Genomic DNA, 23,546 nt, shown 5'->3' with positions numbered 1-23,546 from the left:
TGCCGTAGCACCTTGCATATACCACTGCAAAAGTCTTACCCCAGGTCTCACAGTCAACGAGTTCAGGGGCCAAATCTTTCGGCAAACTAAGCGTAAGAATCCGGTGTTTTTCACCAGGAGTCGTATTAGGAAATACAGCTTCCAGCCGGTCTAATTTCTCGGCAAGCCAGAAAGGAAATCATCCTTATCCTGGGGCTTCTTGCCCATTACGGCATTGACCATGACGGGACTGAGTTTCAAACCACCCTGTCCGGCCGGAAGCGCTGCACCCCCCGGGGCTCCACCCGGAAGATTACGGCCCATGTAATGCACTAAGGCTCTAATCACGGCAATTGCGACTACGTGCAGTCATCGAAGTTCAGCCACGTTACAAATGCCGTATAGAGGATGAGGAGTAAATCCAGCCAAAACAGGCCAACTAGCTCCTGGAATGGACAAAGGATCTAACCTCGGAGCGTTCAAAGTATGGGGTAGGGCACCACCAAACCAAACTCGATGCTGCCAAACGTCAATAGGAACTTCCTATGCCCTGTACGGAGTATACTCATTAGGTACAGCCGTGGGAGTGTATGTGTGGAACACACGCGTATTAGCGTCCACCTCCAGAAATGTCACCCATGAATAAAACAGTTCGTAAGGGTAAGCAGCATCCGCACTCACCACCATTATCACAGCCAAGCCTTCCAAAGGGACATTGTAATTCCGCAAATTATCTCGCACCGCCATGTGACTATGCTGCGGTATGTCCACGGCTTGGTCCATGACAGCACAGAAATGTTGAAAAACAAATGAAACTTAGTAGCACAACTGGGTAGTAATTCAAGGAAACCATTTTAGTAAGAATCAAGCTTGAAAAGACCTATTTCAAAAATAGGTAGGTTTTTCCGACACCACCGTTTTCCAACAACGTATGGGCGCCATGTAGCGGGAATTCCGTTCTCCTACAAAACTGTGCATAGAGACCTGGAACCTCAGTGAATTAGGATGGCCCAAAACTCACCTCAGTACCCAAAATCCCCTTACCGAGCTAGCTACAGTGTCTCATTGGTCATAACAAACTCTCAATATTTAGACAAACCAGAACATGAACTTAGATTACCTCAGGTACCGTGGAACACATGAACACTCTTTCGCTATATAATCATTTCAAACCAGAACGTGGAGTAAATGAGGACACGTGCATATTTGAAATATTTATTTACTAATGCAGGGTTCTCAAACGCAGTATCTTATACAATACTAGCAAACATATTATAAGCAACAAAGTTATCAGCTAGGTTACTAGTCTATAAAAGGCAAATGGTGACAGCATACTAAGATGCTGAAATGAATAGGAATTAACAACACCTAATTCTCACCCTCCCTATTTAGCATAGTATTTTATATCTATGAAGGTCTCATTTGGGTTTTAGCAGGATGGGCCCATACCTCAAAATCTCAGTGGCAGAGGATCACATCATCTTCCACCAGCTCTCTGCATGCGAAGCACCATCAAGTGTGTTACGTGTGTGTTCAGCACAACAATATAAAACCCGCCTCAAGCAAGATTTTGGCAGAAGCATGTGTGTTATGTCTATGGAGGTGCGAAGATCAGACCTCACAACAACACTGTGTCGAGTTATCCTTGGAGCCTTCAGCACTCACTGTGCAGACAGTGTACCGAGCAAAACTGATATCAGAGCAATAACATATTATTTCTCAAGTAAATCACGAAGCTCTTCTGGGTTGAAAGCTAAAACAACAATTATGTGTTGTGTGCAAAATGAAGCAAAAAGGAAAAATGGCGTTTAAACATTTAATAAGCTCATGCTAACTTAACACAGTATATAGAAAATAATTAGCTAAATGACAGTACCCAAGGAGATTCGTCTCTCTGCTCTTCCTATTTCTTCGTTGATGGCACTGACAGTTTTAACCAGATATGTTTCTATACTAGAGCCCACAGTGAACATATTATTTTTAACATTTTTCCGACCCATCGTTATTTGACACAGTGCTAATGGTTCAAACCCAAACAATACCCATAAAAACAATACAAAACAGTTGATATGACCCTCTTATAGCTTAGAATATAAAAACCCTGTACAGTACACTAATACTTCTCTTATGTTATGTCAGGTCAGTATATAATACTACAGGAACTATCCGATTAAAATAAGTACAAACAAGTACACAGTACTCACTGTCCCTCGTTTTCACTAGGACTGATTAAGTGTGTCCAGGCTCCAGTCCTTACCAATAGAAATTCAGACGAAAGTTGGAGACGCAAATGCCGTGGCCCAGCCCAGCCTCCTCCAGCCACGGACGGCCACAGACGGCCCGCCCTTTGCCCAGGCTTGTTCCGCGCGCGTCTCACGGGACGAAGATCCCAGCAGAGCTTTAAGCGCCAACAGGCGCTGTGGATTGACGTATGCGGCGTCCTCGCCGCTCCCGAGAGAGTTGGGCATTGTAGTCCAGAGGGCAGAGTCCAGCTCGTCAGCCCGTCAGGTGTCGAATAGGGGGGGGGGGAAAGCAACAAGGCAGTCCCAGCCAGCAGGAATAGCGGCGGAGCAATGCCCAGCCCAACACAAAGGCGGCGGAGCAAAGCCTGGCCCACCAACACACCGACGGAGCCAAACCCGGTCAGTGTGTAAGGAACCCACTGAGCTCGGCCCCCAGCTGAGCTTTAAGCGCCACCTGGCGCTGGGGATTGACGTATGCGGCATCCTCGGCGCTCCCGGGAGAGTTGGGCGTTGTAGTCCAGAGGGCAGAGTCCAGCCCGTCAGCCCGTCAGGTGTCGAACAGGGGGGGGGAGCAACAAAGCAGCCCCCAGCCAGCAGGAAAAGCGGAGGAGAAAAGCCCAGCCCAACACAAAGGCGGCAGAGCAAAGCCTGGACCAGCAACACACCGACGGAGCCAAACCCGGTCAGTGTGTAAGCATTTGCTTGCCTTAGCCATTTGGTGCCTGCAGCCTGTCTCCGATCACATGGCTCGGGTGGGTGAAAGCTGAGTTTTGTGCATTCCACTAGGACATCCTCACACAAAGGGTTTTTAGGTATGACATGATGGGCCATCCTGACAGGATGGGAGGGAGGAACTGGGCACAGCCTCACTTATACAAGAATAGGCTGTGTCCTGTTCACACACAAAGGGTTGTAAACCCACTTTATTGAGTCTGGAGCCATGGCAGGAAGGGAGGGCCTCTGTACACTTCAAAGGCCTCTCTCTGAAGTCTCCCCACTGGGTATAAGTACTGGACCTCAGATCCCATCACTTCAGTAAACTTCTGGACCTGTGGATACTCTGCCAGGAAAAATAAGCTGCTGAAAGGACCGCCACTCTGCTGGACAACTACTCTGCTGGACTTCTGTTTGCTGTGCTGACCTGCTGCCCCTGTGAGACGGACTGGACATGAATCTCTTGAACCTAGAGCGACTCCAAGGGCTAGGTGCCTGATCTGAAGCTTCAGGGATGTAACGGGCTTTGACAACCTTGCACCTGGACTCTGCCATCTGTGAGTCTACCTTGCCAGGTGGTGCCACACCTGTCCCAGACTCTTCAAAGTAGGCTTAAGGTCTGTCTCAGCAGAACTAATACATCTTTATCTGCTGAGCGGCACATCATCTAGATGAACAAACATATCTCCTAGGCTGAGCAGCACATCCTTCAGCAGAAAAGACACATCACTGATATTGAGTGTATTGGTTTCTGTGCAGAAGATTTGCAGCGCCCTTCCCATCTTCGGAAATGATGCATCACTAATGACGTGGAGCATCTCTAGCCCAGGTCCTCCCATGCCTCATCGACGGTAGCTCAAAGAGGTCGCCAGCCTCTGAATCACAGCCCCACAGCTCATCGGAACCGACGCATCGCTCCAGCTACACAACATATCTTCAATCCCCGAACTTCACATCGCAAGCCCCCATCAATGGGATACTCGAAGACCACACACAGAATCTCGCACCACAGTCTTGCTGTATTTCAGAACGGACACATCACTTCGACTGCACAACAGTTCTTGCCGCTGATCCATGAAAAGCTCCAAAACCAGGATTATGAGGTACTTTGCTCCGCAGGCCTAATTGAATACCTGCACCGGGCCAGCACTCCATCCCAGTCCTTCTAAACTTTTGACTTTGTCTCGGTCTTGTGTGACAAAATATCCCTTGTCGGCGCTTTGTGCTTTTTGGTGCTATTTTTACAAAAACATTTTTAATTCAATATTGCCAGTTTCCCTCATTGGAGTTTTGTTTTTTTGTCTTGTGTTATGTATTAAAATATCATCTAGTTTACTAAAATGGTGTTTTTACTGATTTTACTGTTTGAAATGTTGCATAACTACTTTACAGATTGGCTTCAAGTTAACTCTGACTGCTCTGTGCCAAGCTCCCAGAGGGTGAGCACAGGTTAATGTGGGGATTGCTGGCGCCTTACCCTGACTATGATTGTGGTTACTGATTGACCAGGGCTCACATCCCAGTTAAGTAGGAACCCAATTTCTAACAAAGTCTATAATTTTTTTTTTAAATCCCAACTGTGAGGTACATTTACCACACATAATCCTGTAACTCGCCCAGCTCTGGCAGCATGCCTAGCGATACTGTTTTGTGAACTCTCCATACTCTGACTTGGAAATTTGTCACCACCTCCACCTTTAATTCTAGGAAAGGGCTCTCACTCACCTTACATTCTCATTCTGTCATTAACATCATACCATGGCAACTACTTCTCCATTATAATTTCCTCCCCATCTTCATTACCACACTTCTCCTTCTGATATAAAGTCACGGTGAAAGGGGCTTTAAACTTGGAAAATCAACACCCTCGCGTACAGGTTCAACATTCACCTAATTATCCTTCTCTACACAAACCTGTTATATGTCCTTTAATACATTTCATATCTTCCTCTCTTCTTCCTTCAGATTATATCAGCCAACTCAGAACAAGTTTAATATTTTATATCTCAGCAATGAGATGTGATTTATGCATGTCCCATTAATGGAAGTTCAATGCAACCACAACATATCATATATGGCATTCTCAAAATGTAACATATTCTTACAGTCCCTTTCTCCAACTGCTTTGCCCACTTCATGATACCAATTCCAGTGGAGATTATACAGTGAAGTTTCATGACGTTTAGCAGCAAAATAAAAAAAATCCCTAATCATTTCCCCTAAGCATTATTGCAAACCATTATTAGTAATCACAACCTGGGGGCACCTTTCTTCACAAACACTTTCTTCACCATTTTGATGGTATTTGCTGTAGTTATCTCTCTTGCAAATTCTACTTCAAGCCAATGGATATGCAAATCAACTGACTCCAGAGCAAAAGATTTCAACTTCAGCTGAGTCAGCATCGGCCCTGTGAAGTCAATAACCACCGCATCCCATGGTAACCCTAGGTCAACAATTTATTGAAGTCTAACATCACACACCTTTAAACCTTTATCACTCTCCCTACATGCATTGCACTGTTTAAACCTTAGAATTATGTCACTGTACATTTTTGGTCACCAAAACAATTTTTTCACTCTTGTCAATGTCAAAGTTTGTGCTAAATGCCCCTCACTGGGTGGGTCTACAGTCTTCCTTCACATTCCCTCAGGTTGCACAAACTTTTCATCATGCATTACTAATCCTCCACTCCCAATCACAAATATATGTTTAATCTCTACAAAAGGTCTAACTCAATTCAAGACAATTCTCTCTCACTTCTTCAATTCAAATGATTCTCCTAACAGCATCCAACAGCTCACTCGATTAATCAGCAGACACCCATTTAACTTTGCTGATGGCACATTACATTCACTTACAGCATCCTGAACAATAACCACAACCTCTTCACATTCTTCCTTACAGTTTTCTTCTCCCCCTTGGACAGACAGTATTGAAAAACAGTCCACCTGTTTATACGACGATCCTGGGGCCGTATTACAGGCTTGGTCGCCCCTGGGACACTTTGGTGTTACAGAAGGGGCCGCTTGTGCTGCCCCTTCTGTAATGCCGATAGCGCTAGCGCACATAAAGCGTCAGCGCTATAGTCAGGGGGCATTCCCTATGTTGCAAGGGGGCGCAGCTCATGCAAATGAGGGAATCCCTTTGTCTGTGCATCCCTGCCGTATTTTAGACACGGGCGCAGAGGTAACAAAGGTCTCAGGGACAAACTCACATTGTGCCAACTATAAGGTGGCGCACTGTAAGTGCACCCACTGAGAGCAGCCATATGGCGGGAGGAAAGCGGGTCCCATGGACCCTCTAGACACTCCCTTGCAGGTGGGTGCAGTCAGTGACATGCTTCAACATTGGGGCCATCCCAGGCATGCTACAACTTGCGGAACTACGTAGGAGCACTTTTTGTGCAAAAAAGGTGTAGTGCAGTGTATGGGGGAGTGGTGATGGTGATGCTAAAGATACCTAGCTAGTGAGCGATTAATTTATGCCTGATCCTAGATGGTATGGATAAAAAGGGGTTAATAGTAGGGAGGAAGTGTAACTGCTTTGTGTATACTATCCCTAGCATTTGGTCAACATGTTTTGAGGTGTCCACTAAATCTTTTCTTCAGGACCACATGGGGACCAGCCCCATGTGTACCACTCTGTGAGAAAAACAATCCTATACTAAAGAAATAATATGATAAAGAACAGATGTACACCTAATGTGTGACCACCAAAATTAAATACTTGTATGTATGTATGTATGTTCTTATATAGCGCTCAACTTACCCTTGGGCATCTCGGTGCTTGCATTGGGAACCCGTCCTGGCTTCTTCCCTGTGAGATAACCCATACTGGGCATCCCCAAGGTGAAAGCCAGGCATTCCGCCGCGGGGGGGCCGTTGTGGAGATTAAACAAGCTTATTGCCCAGAGCTGCATAGTGTGAACTCGTGCTTAGAGTGGGCACCGAAGCGAGAATTATCGAGTCCGTGGACAATTGGGCTCAGGACCCTGCCGCATCGGGAATCGAACCCTGGTCCCGGGTCTGATCTCTGCTTCAGGGTATGCCTCCTCTAACCAGTGAGCCACACTTCTTGCATGCAGTTGAAATCAGACTAGTAGTATCTGTTCAAGGAAAAAAAGTGACAGAGATTAGTACATACTGCCTGCCCACCTCTCACGTGGGCAGGTCCACACCATGTTCCGTGCTTAAATCAATGCGTCCCTCTATAGTTTGTGTCGGTGCCCTTAGTAGTAACAATTTTAATTAGTGCTTGTATCCAATGTGACACCTTGGAACACATCGGACTACTCTATTGTGAGAAAGCGTGGTTAATCGCTAAAAACATTAGTAAAAAGAAAGAAACACTTTTGAGCAAACATTACAAGACAAAAACAAACATATAAACATACTGTTCACAATTTGTAAGACCATACTTCTGTGCTGTACCTCATGGACTGCCAGGGTGGAGGGGCTTGTAGTAGCCCTAGAAGAATGTATATAAAGCATTTAAGTCAAGGAAAGGGCCATGGGTAAAAGTGAAATAATGGTTAACTATTTACCATTGCATGGCCTGGAGGAAAAAACTAATGTTTATCAGGCATCCTGGGTTCCTGTTAGGGAAGAAAAGATCTTACTTGGCTCAGCACTCCTCCGTCAATGACACCTATCCGTACCCGGGCGGACCGCATATTAGTGTGTCTTCAGCCCGATGTTGTTTAACTACTGGCAGAAAAAGTGAAGTCATGCTCATATGCGAGTAAAGACTATACCACGGTTGTAACAAAATAGCCGCCTACTTTCAAAACTTTGTCCGCACCGTTTTGGGAGGATCATTTAGAGAGTTGAAAAAAAATTGTAATTAAATTGGTGGCATTGTAAAACTGGGGGATGGGTAAATAATAATTTTTTGTCAGCATTTATTGAGGTGATTACTGCAACTGAAAAAAGACTATGCCAAAAAAGAGAACATGAAAGAAAGACTATGAACCAAGGTTAATGGCCATTTCAATATTGGCAAGGTTCGAGCGCCATATTGGAAGTAGAGACCTGAATTGGTCCAATATTTAGTTAAAAGAGTATCAATTGAGGTGTAGTCCTCTCATCTGTGTTGTAAATAAAACAGTCCCGGAGAGGTATCAGGATTATTATATCTGTATCTCTAATGTACCCAAGGTGTAGTTCATCTTGTAAACTGTCCCCATGGGATATTATCATTCAGACTGGTCGTATCTGTGTACAATTTGAACACCCATCTTTGTTCTTTTTCCAGCAGCTTCTATTCTAAATTGTTACAGTGTGTCGTATGTTCTAACACTACCCATCTCATGTCATTTGGGGTGTGTTTCTTCTCATTAAAGTGCACCGTCATCCTCGTGCTTGCCCTGTGGCTCTTGCTGTTGCTAGGCTGCTCAATTATTCTCGTGCGGACCTTTCTAGTAGTCATGACTACATAGTGTAGGTTACAGCTACATGTGATCATGTATATCACCCCTGAGCTGTTGCATGTGTTGAACTTTCTTAATTCCAAAGTTGTTCCTGTGTTGAAAATCACCTTCTTCGTGGTAGCTGTAAGGTGGCACACACTGCAAATGCCACATGGATGATGGCCTGTGGCTAACGTGCTGATTACCTCTTGGTTCTTCATGAGTTGGCATTTTGGGCGAGTGTGTACTAGGATGTCCCTTAGGTTCTTGCCTCTAGAACATATGACACACTGTGACAATTTAGAACAGAAGCTGCTGTAAAAAGAACAAAGATGGGTGTTCATATTGCACACTGATATGACAGGTCCAAATGATAATATCCAATGGGGACAGTTCACAAGATGAACTACACCGTGGATACATTGGTGATACAGATATAATTATCCAAATACCACTCCAGGTCTGTTTTGTTTACATCACAGATGAGAGGACCAGTTGGTACTCAAATCACTTCCAAGAAAAGGTCCCACGAACAGACTCCCACGTGAGACCCCAAATTGTTTTTTGTAACTCCACTGGCATGATGCAGGGAACTTGCAATTACTGAATAACCGCATTCACAACCACACAAGAGCAACAGTCTTAAAAAGCCTCACTATTAAACATACGCTTTAGAGTAGTTTCTCTTCTCAGGCTGACACCACACTAACTACACCTCAATTGATAATCTTCTAACTAAATATTGGAGGTGGACCAATTCAGGTTTCTACTTCCAATGTGGCACTCAAACCTTGCTAATAATGAAATGACCATTAACCTTGGTTCATAGTCTTTCTTTCATGTTCTCTTTTTTGTCATAGTCTTTTTTCAGTTGTGGTAATCTCCTCAATGAATACTGACAAAAAAAATTATTTACTCATCCCCCAGTTTTTCAATGCCACTAATTTAATTTAAAAAAAAAATCCAACTCTGAAAATGATCCTCCCAAAATAGTTTTTTTTCCTCCAGGCCACGCTATGGGGAATAACTAACTAGTATTTTGCTTTTACCTGTGGCCCTTCCCTTGACTTAAATACTTTATATACATTCTACTAGGGTTACTACAAGCCCCTCCACCATGGCATGCCAAGAGGCGCAGCGTTGCCAAAACAGAAGTATGTTCTTACAAATTGTGAACAGTATGTTTATATGTTTGTTTTGTCCTGTAATGTATGCTCACAAGTGTTTCTTTCTTTTTACCAATGTTTTTAACAATTAACCACCCTTTCTCAAAATAGAGTACCCCGATGTGTTCCAAGGTGTCACATTGGATACAAGCACTAATTAAAGATTTTACTACTAAGGGCACCGGCACAAACTATAGAGGAACGCACTTATTTAAGCCCTGCACATGGTTTGGACCTGCCCACGTGAGAGGTGAGCAGGCAATATGTACTAATCTCTTTGTCACTTTATCTCCTTGAACAGATACTACGAGTCTGATTTCAACCGTATGCATTTAATTTAGGTGCTCACACACTAGGTGTGCATCTGTTCTTTGTTATATTATTTCTTTAGTATAGGATTGGTACGCATGGGTCTGTTCCCCATGTGGTACTGAAGAAGAGGTTTAGTGGACACCTCGAAACATGTCTACCAAATACTAGGGATAGTATACACATAACAGATACACTTTCTACCTACTATTAACCCTTTTTTATCCATACCAACTAGGAGCAGGAATAAATTAATCGCTCACTAGCTAGGTATTTTTAGCATCACCACTCGCCCATACACTGCACTACAAAAAAAGTGCTCCTACGTAGTTTTGCGAGTTGCAGCACGCCCCCAGACAGTAGCTGTCTGGGATGGCCCCAATGATGAAGCATGTCACCTAGGGGCAACCCTTGGTGAGTGAGGGGACTCAAGAAGAGATTTTTTCTTCTTAGATTCCGGGCGTTGGTTCGTACATTTAGGGGAAGCCCTTCCCTTTTGTTAGGTTCTTTGATCTTTCATTTGTAAATGTTAATAACGGCCAACTCTCAACATTCATTGAGAATCACTTGCTTCTCCATCCTTCATAGTTTGGCTTCAGGGCAAAGCAAAGCATGGAGCTTGCTCTTCTTGTCATAACTGAATGTCTTAGGTAGCACCTGGATTTGGGATGAACGGATGTGCTTCTTCTGCTTGATCTAAGAGCAGCCTTCGATACGGTGTCTCATGCCATCTTGACGGGCAGACTTAGACCTTGGGCCACGAAGATTCGGCCCTGAGCTGGCTTGTGTCTTTCCCGAGTAAACCTTCCTTTCAGGTCTCCTCCGCCACTAGCCTTGACCTCTGGTGTTCCACAGGGTTCTATTTTGAGCCCCATTCTTTTTAACATACAGGGTTACCCTTTTCTCATACTCCGATGACACACAGTCCATCTTCCCTCTATCATCGACTCAGCACCATAAGACATCTTTGCTAAATCTGGTTCTGAGGAACCTCTCATTATGGACAAATGAGAATGCAGTTAAGCTTAATGGTGATAAAATGGAGGTGTTAGTCCTGGGTAACAGTGCTGCCCTCTGGGGTCCCAGACACTGGCCAGATTTCTTAGGGATTTTGCCCACCCCATTGACTACGGCTAAAAATCTGCGTTTCTTTATTGATGACAAACTCTCACTGAAATCACAGATAACTAAGGTCACCTTCATCTGCTTCTCAACCCTTAAATGGCTTAAAAACATTCTGTGGTTAATTCCCTTAGCAGCTCAAAGAACGTTTATTCAGGCATTGGTCATATCCCGACTGGGCTGAACCTGAGGGCTGATAAGACCTCGAAATTACGTTTGCAGATGGTTCAAAATGCTGCAGCTCTGCTGCTCTTTCGTCTGTTACCCCTCTGATTCAGGAACTTCACTGGCTAAGGTATCTAAACGTATCGAGTTTACGGCTTTGTGGTATTTGTTCAAGGCCAAACATGGCTTAGCACCTCGATACATTTAGGAGCTGGTTACTCCTTACTCGTCCATTCGCCCATAGAGATCTTTGAGCCAAGAGATGTTTTTCATACCTAGATTTCCTCTCACTCGTAAGAAGGGCCACTCTTTGGCCTACCTAGGCCCCAAACTATGGAACTCTTTGCCTGATGGTCTCAGGAACTGCAACTCCCTACTTGCCTTAGCAAAACCCTGAAATCTTGGCTATTCTAGCAATCAGCTTCGGGTCAGTCTATCTCCTTCTACCTTGCGCCGTAAAACCCCTTGGGTAAGTTGTGCACACTACAAATCTCGCAAATAAAAAAAGAAATATATAATAATCCCCTTTAAAAGTCCATGTGAGTCGCTGCCTGCACTGTGAAAACACAGACCAGCTGTAAAGCAACAAATGGGGGTGGGGTCGCAAACTACTCACACACCGGCGGTGTCGCCCCTAAGGACTCTGGTCAATGTAGTAACGTGTTCGCGATGCATCATCTTTCGATCTTCTGCTATCCTCGCTGTCTTCACCATCCCTGGACACGTGTTTCGGGGTATCACCCCTCGTCAGCAGGGATAGGCCGTGTTCTGGGGTTGCCGATGGCTGCCAATATCTGCCAGGTATAGTACCACTCAGGCGCGTAGGTGCGGGATCCCAGGCTCGTCAGCCCACTGCTCAAGGGAGCTTTAAAGTTACAAATGGGGGTGTAAAGGAGCTGCTCTGTTTTTTTACTGAATGCTCTGCCCACAGGGCAGCACAAGTTTGCACCTTTCCCGGGGGCAGCACATTCATCATATTAGGGCGCATTTTCATTGTTTGAAAAGGTGCAATGGGGGCAAACAATGAATAAGTAATGTGGCCCCTGGTATTTATTATTTTTTGGGTGGAGTTTTATGTAGCACGAACTAGACACAAAGGTATCAGAGCGCTTTACATGAGCACCAGTTATGTTACGGACGGACACATTCATTTTTTGTTAGGACGGGGATATTAAGGGCCAGATGTAGGAACCCTAATACCGGTCGGTAACGGCCGAAATTACCGAATTTCGTCTATTACCGACCGGTATTAGGTATTTGGGATGTAGGTGGCTACATTTCAGATTCGGTAATTTACCGAATCGGCATTTAAGAATTCGGTATATTACCGAATTCTTAAATACCGATTCGATAAATTACCGAATCTGAAATGTAGGAAGCACTCAAGTGAGTGCTTTTCACCTGTAAGGATTCGTTATTTACCACCAACTACAAGTTGGTGGTAAATAACGAAAACTGTTAAAAAAGCAATTTTGTGCTTTTTTAACAGTGCCATGTGGCAAACATACATGCCCTTAGGGCATGTATGTGTGCCACATGTGCACCCATGCACTATTCAGGGGTGCAACAGGGTGTCAATGTGACACCCTGCCACCCTTGTAGGTCTTCCCCCCTTACCGATTCGGTATTTACCGAATCGGTATTCTCCATTCATTCCTATGGGCCTGGGTGCCCATAGGAATGAATGGGGAATACCGATTCGGTAAATACCGAATCGGTTTTTACCGAATTTTACAGATTCGGTAAAAATTACCGAATTAATACCTACATACCATTTACCCATTCTAAAATACCGAATCTGTAAAATTTGGTATTTTTGAATCGGTAAATGGTATTTTCCTACATCTGGCCCTAAGTGATTTGCCCAGAATAACAGAATGTTGAGCGTCCCTGCCAAGACCGGAACCTGGTTCCCCGGCACTAAGATCGACCGCCTTAGCCGTTAGGCCACATTCTCTCCACAATGCACTGTATGCATTGTATAGTAGAGTTGAAATCAGTGGATGTCAAACAAAGACAAGAAAAAGGCACAGTTTTTTCACTCCCATCATGGATTTATGACAAGACTGCATTTATGCCACATGAACTAGCATCAACTGTCATGAACATAGCAAGAATTTCTGACTCAGCAATTCAATTTTTGTCTCTATCAAAGCCTTTTGCTGCAATTTTGTTTCACATGAAGATCTTGCAGTTTTTGCAACAGGAATTTCAGGGGCTTAGCTCTCTCTCAAAACCCTGTACAAATTTGGAATGAAATTCAGCAGGACTTATAGGCGATTGCACCTGGAATTTATCTTTGGGAACAAAAGCTTGTCTGATTGTCTTCACTAAGTTGGACCCAGGCCCCATCCCCTCACCAGAAATGGTATACCCTAAGCACTTTATTTGTTCACATGAAATTTACATTTATCCATTATGAGGTTATGACCTGACATCTCCAACTTGTGTAGGACTTCTTTCAATGCTAATACTTTGTGTTATGCACGCTTGGATTCAGATCCTATTCTCGTTGCCAAATTCAAGCAAAGACATTTGATTGAAGTGAAGGTCAAAAGAGACTCTTTATTAAAGTGACAGTTCTACTGAGTGGTCTCCCTAGCTGAGCCAGTTACTGCTCTAGGAACTGTCCACTCTTAAAATTCCAATTGCCACATTTAATTACATGACATACCAGACATTGTAAGGATATCCAAATATTAACACACAGTTTTCATCCCTGTTGGTATGGGGGCAACAAGTGATATGTAGAACTGCATCAGAGATGATTTAATTTTCCCTTCAGAACGTTAGTAACCATATTAGTACTGGCAGAGTCAACTAGATTAAGGGGCCTCCGTGGTGTCACTAAAAACTTCCCTTTCACCCATGCCATTTGAGCCTCCCTTTGCACAAGGTAACGAACAAGACCAACATCAATTTTAAAAGTATGCTGATGGAAACCACACATATCAATGCATACAAAATAAATGGGGTGACAGACCAACATGTATTGAATGAAAGAAATGCCCCTCAGTCCTCATGGGGACAAAATGGAGATTGTGGTTTGGGGAGCTATTAGGACAGAATAAAATTTGGCCAACAGCCAATGGGGTTGGAGAGTATCTGAGTTTTGAACAGGCATTTTGATGCAGGAGATGACTGGATGAAACGTTGCCAATTGTTGATCAAAATCTCTGGACAGGAGCAAAATATTACAGAAGTGTCTACTAGTAATGTTGCTAATGCACATGTTGTTTACACAATATTTTATGATATACCCAACATTCATCCACACTTTGCGTAAGCATTTGAGGACCTGGACATCTCCTGTGGTGTGATAACATAGAAAACATTCTCTGGAGCTTTGAGATTCAAATTGTGGAAGACTTTCTTTGACCTGTACAAGTGTAAAAACTATATAGACTTCAGATGTGCTTAGAGACAGCACCAATGGGGAGTGCCAAAGAGTGCCCAGCAACAACATCAATGTCACACATGGAGCTTGAGGTATAACTAGGGCGTTTTGGCTTGTTGGTAGACTGTACATTGAGGACAGGGTTAAAACAATTCAGTACTTTAAAAACGTAGATGGAATATTAGCCATCAGTTTGAGGAATAGATTCAAGAGTTGAAATATTACAGGGCCACTAATTCATGTGACGTTCATCAGATGAAAAGGTATTTCATCCACTACATCAACTTAACCACTACATATCAAGGTAAGTAGCAAATATATACTTATGTTGAAGATATAGTGGTAAGCAATGAAACTGATGTGATATTTCTGCAGCCCAAAATTAACAAACTCTACATACAGTCATACCACAGTTTAAACAGGCTCTGTTTTTGGCTGATAGCTGAAGGAAGGGGGAGAGTGGTGTTTGACTAGGTCAGTTGGGAGTGTAAGCATAGCAAAGCTCATGAATTTGTGAAGGGAATAGGGAGATATGATAAAGAGTAGAAAAGTCAATATTTTTATCTTTGTGGTTAACCTTACATGGTTGGTATTGAATGGTCCTCATTTAACCTTACTAGCGTTTGATCAGGAATTAGCGTTTGATCAGGAATATGCCAACATCATTCTATTGATTTAAAAGGAATATAAGCACTTATATGCATACATTGAATACTGCTTTTAAAACAGAACTGACAAAGTTTGTACGTTTTTCAGAGTAAGATGTCTGTGACATTTTAATGGAGCAAATCGTCAAGCTGCTCTTTGCTACATAATGTTACAAGATGGAGCACTGGATGGAAATTTTAAAGTCACTCCCCCCCTTGATCAGTGAGAACTCTCTTCTCTACAAATCAACATGGCTTGACCTGAACATATGGAAGTAAATTAACCATCAGGTATTTAGGTAATCCTAAATGTATACATCAGTATATTAAAAAGATGTTTTTTGATTTTAAAGATGACCATTTCCTGAGTGACAGTAGTGTACAGCTCTCAGCAGAGTATACAGTGTCCATTTTTCTTCATATACATACGTTTTGCTGCAGCACTCTGAACTCCATGTAATATTGACAATTAATAGGCAGAGAACCGCGGGAACATCACAGTAGTGTAGTCAAATGTCAATATTATCAATGGGTCAACAACTACTTTCTGTTGGTCAGACGGAATAAAAGGTAGCAACCACTGCTTGCAACGGAAACATCCTCCTGGCCTGATTAACTATGGCAAACAACCTCTATTAAGGGCAAATGTTAGATGGGCCATTCATACAGAATGTCGGCAACAGTATTTTAATTCTCTTACCTTCTAGTAATGGAGGTTCTTCACTCAAATTGTCAGTGTTCCCGGAGTAAAATTGTGCTGAAGGCTGAAACATCTGCTCAGTGCATCCTTGAGGGGGAAACACACCTTCTGCCTGTATAAATTCATTTGTCTGTGGCTCATTTGGCCATGCTCTGCAAAATAATCACAAATTCCACCATGAGCATTTCCTAGCTTACAGCTTCTTTTGACAGTAATTCAATCCAACTTTAGCATGCCACATTAGATTACTAGGGCCTGCAAATGTTACAAGATCTGATGTCAAGGTTGATTTAAGAAATTAAACTTTACTCTAGAGACTGCTGTACATTCTTAGCTCAGAATAAGGGGAATACTGTGTTTTACTTATGAATAAAATTCCCCATCAGTGTAACATAAAAATAAATGTAAAAAATACAATTCTTCCTTTTTTTCTCTGTTGCTTTTGGGAGCAGATCAAATGAATAATTTTGGACTGATGATTTATGTTCCTGCACTGATATTAATTTCCAGATTTCTAGTACACTGTTTTCAGACTCATAAATGGAAAGTCATGTGAGTTGTGAGTATGGGCCATATGTATCAACATTCCTTTTTGTGATTCCTAAATAGAGATTTTTAAGGAATCACTATTTAGAAATCGCAAAATGGTATGCATGTAGAAATTAGCTTCTTTTTAGAGATTTCTTAAAATTCCTTGTTAGACTTGGCAGTCTCTAGTTGGCAGAGGTATACACTTCTGACAAATAGGGACTCACCTCCTCTAGTCAGGGCAAGGGGATCACACACTTAGATAACCCCTGCTCACCCCCTTGGTAGCTTGGCAAAGCAGACAGGCTTATCTCAGAGGCAGTGTGTTAAGCATTTATGACCACATACAGTAATAAAGTGAATACACTACAAATGGACACGACACAGTAGTATTATAAGAATAAGGATTTTTATATAAGGCTTAGCACATGACCAAATAACGACAAAAATATATCACAATCTTAATAAATACTCTTGGAAGGAAAAATAATAGTTCAAGTGTAGTTTCTTCTTAGCAGAAAGTCTTTAGTATCAAAAGCAACTCTTCTTCTTTAAAAAACAGTTGTTGGCAACAATGTAACCCACACTGGAGTCACATGGCGTCGAGGCAAAGTTAATCCAAAGGGTTCGGCGTCGACCGCGAGGAGCGCTACGACGAGCCCGGAGTCGCACAGACCCCCACAACACAGTACCTTGGAAAAGCGAAGCACCTGATGATCAGCGGCGTCGAGAAGTCCGGCGTCGCGTCTTCGGCGTCGATCGGGCCTCGGAGTCGGGGCGATCTGCAGCGGCATCGACAGTTGTCAGGCAGGAGCAGCGCTCACGAGGCGAAGCAGGATACGGCGTCGTCGTCGATGTCGATGATGATGTTGCAAGAGTGAGCAGCGCTCACGGCGTCGAGACGGCTCGAAGTGGATGCGATCAGCACCGGTGCAGACCTGGGGTCACTTGGAGCTGGAGCCGAACTCGCTACTCACTGGCGTTGCTGCTGGCGTCGATCGGGCCCGGCGGCCGGCGGCAAGGACGCGGGACACTGGAGCCGTTACTCACGATGTCGAGCTGGATTCGGCGGCGTCCGTCGGCGTCGAGATTGCTGGTTTCTTTCAGAGGTGCTGGACTTTCAGGTTCCAGCAACAAGCACTTTTAGCAGATGAAGTCCTTTAGCCCCGTGACTTCACCAGGAGGCTGGCACTCTTCCAGCCCTTGGAGATTTTCTTTAGCAAAGCTTGAGAGTAAACACACAGTTCCTCTCTCCTGGTTCCTTGGCAAAAATAAAGAAGCAACTGCAGGATTCCCCCCAGCAAACAGCACACTGGCAGAAGGGGTAGGCAAGTCCTTGGATCAGCAGGCTTCTTGTCCTTGGTTCAGGTTTCCTTGTCAGAAGTGATCTAAAGTCTTGGTTCGGGGGTCCTTCTCTTATACCCCTTTTTGGCTTTGATCCCTTTGTCCATGCAGGGGAATTTCCCCACATCCTGGGTTTGTTGTGGGTGTAGCCAGGCAGAGGCACCTGGCCTATTCACTGTGCAGGGCTGGGTCCTCAGACGCCCAGCAGGAGGTGGAGCCAGCATTGTCACAGGCAGGAGCAGAGCCTTCAGAAGTATAACACAGGCATAAAGGCAAAGCACATTACGCAGCAATCACATTTAGGGCTAACCAGTATAACTACAGTAGGCAATCTCTCACTAGTCTAAACACATTAGACTCTGCTTCCTAAGAATAAATCACATTTAGGGGCGTAACTCACAGTGAAGTAAACTCTCACTAACATAAACCTAGATAGGTAAAATAACCTCATAATCATAGTAACATCACATTGCGCAAAAATCACATTAGGCAATTACCATTATAAACATAGTAAAATCACATTGCGCAGAAATCACATTAGGGCCTTGCGCCGTACCCACATACCAGCCTCCTGGCCAACTGGCCATCTCAAGAAGGGGCTCAAATTCCCTGTGTCCAGAATGTCAGGGCGCAATGCCATCGCAGCGCCAGTCAGGGGTGCGCCACCGGCGCAAACCTAAACGTTGCAGCTGGCACTAAGTGCTGCAGAGCTGTAGAAGGCCTGGCACCTCTGTGCCATCTCCGTCCCACACTGGGACTCTCTCTCCCTTGGCGCCTAAATGTGCAGCTGCCCACTAATTGCTGGGCAGCTGGGAAACAACAAAACTGCAACAGGGCCCTCACTGACCCTAGAAACCAAACTGTGCCCACTGTTGGAGCCCCCCCTCTGGGGACTCGAAATCAATGAATGTCCCCCAGAGCCTCGTGGGCTCTAAACAAATCTCCCCCGCAAGGTAGGAGCCTCGTGGGCTGGGAACAACTGTGGGGCCCTGGAGCCTCTCAGGGCTCGAACGACTAATGCCCCTGAGCCTCTCTGGGCTCAAGCGAAATGCCTCCTGAGCCTCGCAGGCTCGGCAGAAAAATGCGGCGTCGTTGGAGTTCCTCTTGGGGGACTCTAAATTGCAAAAATGCCCCCAAGGTGTTGGAGCAGCCCTCTGTCAACCGGGGCCGCTCTAAGGAACCAAGACAACACAGTTAGGAGGGGGCGGACATCGGCAATGTGCCCCGACACCCCCTCTAATTACAAATGGCCCCCGGAGCCCTTCCTGAGCTCCAAATCACTGGAAAAAGGGGCGGGCACCGGCAGCATGCCCCAACGCCCCCCTGTGCTACAAACAGCATCGAGCCCCCACTTCACAGGGGCTCCTATTCCAGTGCGGCTGGGCTTGCTTCTGGTGGCGGCGGGCGGGGCTCTCTACCTCGGGAGAGCCTTGCCGGGAAGAGACGCCGGCTTCCTTTGGCGGCATCAGGTGGAGGCGGAGTGGGCTCCCGCCCTCACCCAGCACTTCTTCCTCTTCCGGGTCTCCTGGCGGCCCCGCCCACGTCCTCGGCAGGGCTGCCTGAATTCCTGATTCCCGGGCCGGCCCGGCGGTGAAACGGGGCAATACGAGGGGTAGGCTACCTCTTCAATTTAAATAAAAAGCAGGCTGGCCTCCCGCTAGATAAACTACAAAATGGCCACAAATAATAAAAATACGGCCAAATGCAGGGTGGGCTCCTGCTAGAGTAACAAGAAAGCGCTCCCAAGCGCTAGGGGGGATAAAGGAGTAAGTGTCTAGTGTGGCACTTCCACACTAGACACAATCATGCCGCATACATCATTGCGCAGCATTTAATCTCACGAGTTCGCTCATACCAAACTAGACCCTGCACTCCCCACACATCAGGAACAACCATGGTCACACATATTCCCCATGCATTCTTATGGGAGGGCAGGTCACTCACCACACACACAGAGAGCTCACGCACTTTACACTGGACCACAGTGAAAAAGTGCGCAGAGACTTAAAATTCACCAACACCAGGTTACATAAACAGGCTAGGCAAAAGCAAAAAGTTTCGGGGTGAACCTGCCAAAAGGGCCGGGTCCATCAAGGTGGTAGGAGCAAATGACATGAGGACCGGAGCACATCTCAGCCAAATGTGCAATTTGGTAGACCTACAGGACCACCCCCCGGGAGACTACCCAATAGTCTAGACAAGTCCAAGGTGAGTGTGCTGCAGTGTAATGAGTGCCGTCTGGATGTAAGTGCCTCCATGCATCCATGAGCCCATGAGTCGAAAACATGTCCGCCAGCGCCCCTTGTGCCTTGGTATAGTGTGCAGGTAGGAGGTTAGACCTGTCAAGAGCAGGTTGCAGCACGACATTGAAGTCTCCCCCACAAAGAATATGGGTGGAACTTATTTGAAGTATACGCCCCAGCACGGCGTGGCTACGGCGTTCTGCAGAATGGCCACTAACATGGAGGTTCTGCCGACCGAGCCTAAAACATCCTATAAATATAACTAAAATGTCGCCGTTTTAAGACCAGAAGAAAGGGTTTCCAAGAGCTGAATCCGACAAGAAAACGATGCCGTGTTTGAGCCGCGATTAAATGCTGGCCGCCTGAATTTTCACGCACTGTGCACGGGCTGGTTCCGAAACTGTCATGGCGGCTCTACGCGCGGTGAGCGGGGTGTAGTCTAAGCCTCTCACTCATTGCACAACTCCTGCCTGCCTTACTGATCGCTGGAGTGTCCTGGAGGTTGATGCGGGGGGATATAGTGTCCTCCTCTGCTCAGCGGCAGAGGTCAAATGCGACGAGAGGACTGATTGGCTACTTGCTGCGACCCCGTGTTGAGTGCGACCTAAGAGCGGAGAGTAGATGAGCCTAGTGTGATCGGAGTGGTGCTGTACGGTGGCAGATTGTGGCTGGAGGCCACGCTGGCTCGTGAGGTCGGAGGAAGACGGGAGGAGCACGTCTCGACCAGCTCCAAGCAAGAACAAGGTAAGCGGGTGATTGGTGCCTTTGGTGCAGGTCAGATTAACTCGCGCTGCTGGGCCGTGGTTCTGCCGGGCTGTTTGCCCACTGGGGTCGGGCTGGTGCTAGCGGGCGTGGTTCGCCTCGCCCCGGGGGTGCTATGTGAGCGTGCCCCTCCAACATGGATGTTCAGTGTCGGGAGTAGTGGTGGGGGTGGGGTCAAGTGACTGCCGGCTCGGGGGGCCATTAGAGGTCCAGCACTTATCTCTCGTGTGGGCAGCTATGTCCTTAAGGGCGCAGTACGGAGCTCGGCCCGCGCCTCATTTGCTTGCCCTGCTGAGCCCTGATTCGCCTTAATGCCACCGACTCGCTGGGTCCAGGGCGCTTAGATTCAGACTGCGCCGTATGAAACGTGAGCGACTAGCCTGCCGAACAAGAGAGCTCAAGTAAACCCTCTGCTGCATCTACCCTGAGAACATCGACTGTATCATACAAGGGGTGCCTGTGGTGCCAGAGCAGTTCCCGGCGGCGCTTGGGCCGTCTTTGCGCCTGACACTTTGCTGCCCTGTTGTGCTGGGCATTGCCGTCGGCGGGGGCCTGGCAACCTTTTCCTCTTGTCATTGTGAGGCCTATTGCTTAACTGGGACATACATCTAACTGCCATTATAATTGTGACAGTGTTGCAGGTTTCTGAGGTTGGGTGGAAGGTGCTGCATGCTGTGTCTGCGGCATACCAACATGTTTTTGCAGGATGGGCAAAGCAGACCCCAAGCAGCCATACTCAAACCATAGAACAGTCCGCGGATCAGGGTGTGGCGCAGACTTCGACGGAAGCTGAAGATAATCCAGCAGAAGATATGTGCTCCATCCTTCTAGATGTACGGCCCAGCCTCAAAACATTTGATGGTAAAATTGACACCCTAACCTTAGGCCTAGAAGCCGTCAAGAAGAAATTGGAGGCACACAAAACCCGCCTCAACACGCTTGAGAACAGGCTCTCAGATACACAGGACAATCAAACGGAATCCAGAACTCAACTACTAAGTTTGGAAAAGGAACTTGGGGTGATTAAAATGAAAAATTAGGATTTGGAGGCACGTTCTAGGAGGAACAACCTCCGCATTATTGGAATTCCAGACTCTACAGCAGTCTCAAAAATGGAGCCCTACGTCGACAATCTGCTGCAGACCCTATTCGGCTCTATGCTGTCTTCAGTGATGACAGTGGAGTGAGCCCACCGTTCTCTAGGTCCTAGGCCCATCCCGGGTGCTCTTCTGCACCCTATTGCCTCCTCAATTATGCAGACCGAGACACTATCTTGAGGGAAGCCCGGGCCAAAAGTCCCATAACCCTGGTAGGGTATTTTGAGTACTACGGTGTGTTTTTGGTACACCCTAATTCACTGAGGTCCTGAGTCTCTGTGCACAGTTCTGTGACTGAGCAGAATCCCTGCAACATGGCGCCCTAACAGTGGTAGTCTTATTTCATGACACTTGATTAGTGCTTATATCAGTCCTTAACCCCTTCGCTATTGTTTCCGTTTAACAGTGGTGACGGATAAACCTACCTATAGTTACATAGGTCTTTGACTCTTTCAAAACGGTTTCCTTTTGAATTACTACCCAGTTGTGCTACATTGTTTTGCATTGTATCTCTCTTGTCTGTGTCGTTATGGGTGATGTGATGTTGACATACCGCAGCATAGTCGCATTGCGGTCCGCATTCATTTGCAAGCTTATAACGTTGCCTTGGAGGGCATGGCGGTTATTTTGATGGTGAGTGCTGAGATAGCTTACCCGTTTGAGATTTTCTACTTATGGGTGACATTTCCTGCTGTTGGTGCCGCTACTCAGGTGTTTCAACCTCAGACTCACGCAGCCGTGCCGATGGAATATGTTCCTTATAGGACACAGGAAATTCTGATTTCTGCATGGCAGCACTGTGTTTGGTTTAATGGAGCCATTCCCCACAGTATAACGGCGATTAGATTAGGTCCTTTGTCCATTTCAGGTGCTTCTTGGCCTGTTTTGGCTGGATTTACCCTGCATCCTCATGCGGGGGCAGTCCCCGTTGCTGAGTTGAGGCTCCTATATACCTCCGAAATTTAAGTTATTAGGGCCTTGGTTCAATATGTTACCCGCAATTTCCAGGGCGGGTCCCTGGTGTTGTGGCACTTCCAGCTAGACCAAGCGGAATGAAGCTTAGTCCCGTCATGGTTAATGAGGTTATTGGCAAGGGTCCCCAGGATAAGGGTGATATGCCTTTCGGGCTTGCCGAAAAGTTTGACCAGATGGAAGCCGTTTTTCCTAATTCAAGTCCTGTAGAAAAACACAGGATTCTTACAATTAGTTTACCCAAGGACTTGGTACCGGAAACCGGTGACTGCGCGTCATGGGGTAGAATCTTTGCGGCGGTGTACATGAGGTGCTTTGGCACTCTGTCAATGGCTGTCCTGCCGACGGTCATTAAGCGTGTTCAGGATGAACACGGACCTGAGGCTGCGGTTGAATTGGGAATGAGGCTCATTGGCTCATTTGACGTAGTTTACGATCTCGTCCTTTCTAATATAAAGGGAGATGCAGTAAACTTCCAAGTGTCTAATGCTTTGCACGAAGTCCCCGATGCCGACAAACCCCGACAGTTACCGAGAATTATTACCACAGCTTATAAGACCATAGGCAGTAATAGTTTAGGTGTCAAGCCCTTTTCTGCTAAAGATAAAAAGCAAACTCAGGGGTCGAAGTCTGAGAAAGACGATCTCCCCAAAACTCAAAGCAAAATTGGAACAGAAACAAGAAACAGGGAAAACAACAACAGAAACATGAGTCCCGTCCCACGTCCCGCGTCATCAGTGCCTGCATC

At 45.8% G+C, this 23,546-nt stretch overlaps 1 protein-coding gene across 1 annotated transcript in view; it reads right to left on the bottom strand.

The window, feature by feature from the left end:
* YIPF7 (Yip1 domain family member 7) overlaps nt 1-23,546 on the bottom strand; it is a 279,885-nt gene that overhangs the window by 246,688 nt on the left and 9,651 nt on the right. The window contains exon 2 of the mRNA XM_086963882.1: nt 15,853-16,004. Coding sequence (XP_086820008.1) covers nt 15,853-16,004 — 152 coding nt within the window. The remainder of the gene's footprint in view (nt 1-15,852; nt 16,005-23,546) is intronic.

Source organism: Lissotriton vulgaris, chromosome 3_1, assembly GCF_964263255.1.
Source record: "Lissotriton vulgaris chromosome 3_1, aLisVul1.2, whole genome shotgun sequence".
In the NCBI taxonomy this organism is placed as follows: Eukaryota; Metazoa; Chordata; class Amphibia; order Caudata; family Salamandridae; genus Lissotriton; species Lissotriton vulgaris.
Note: the sequence above shows the minus strand (reverse complement) of the source record. Positions and strands in the feature narration are given on the sequence as shown.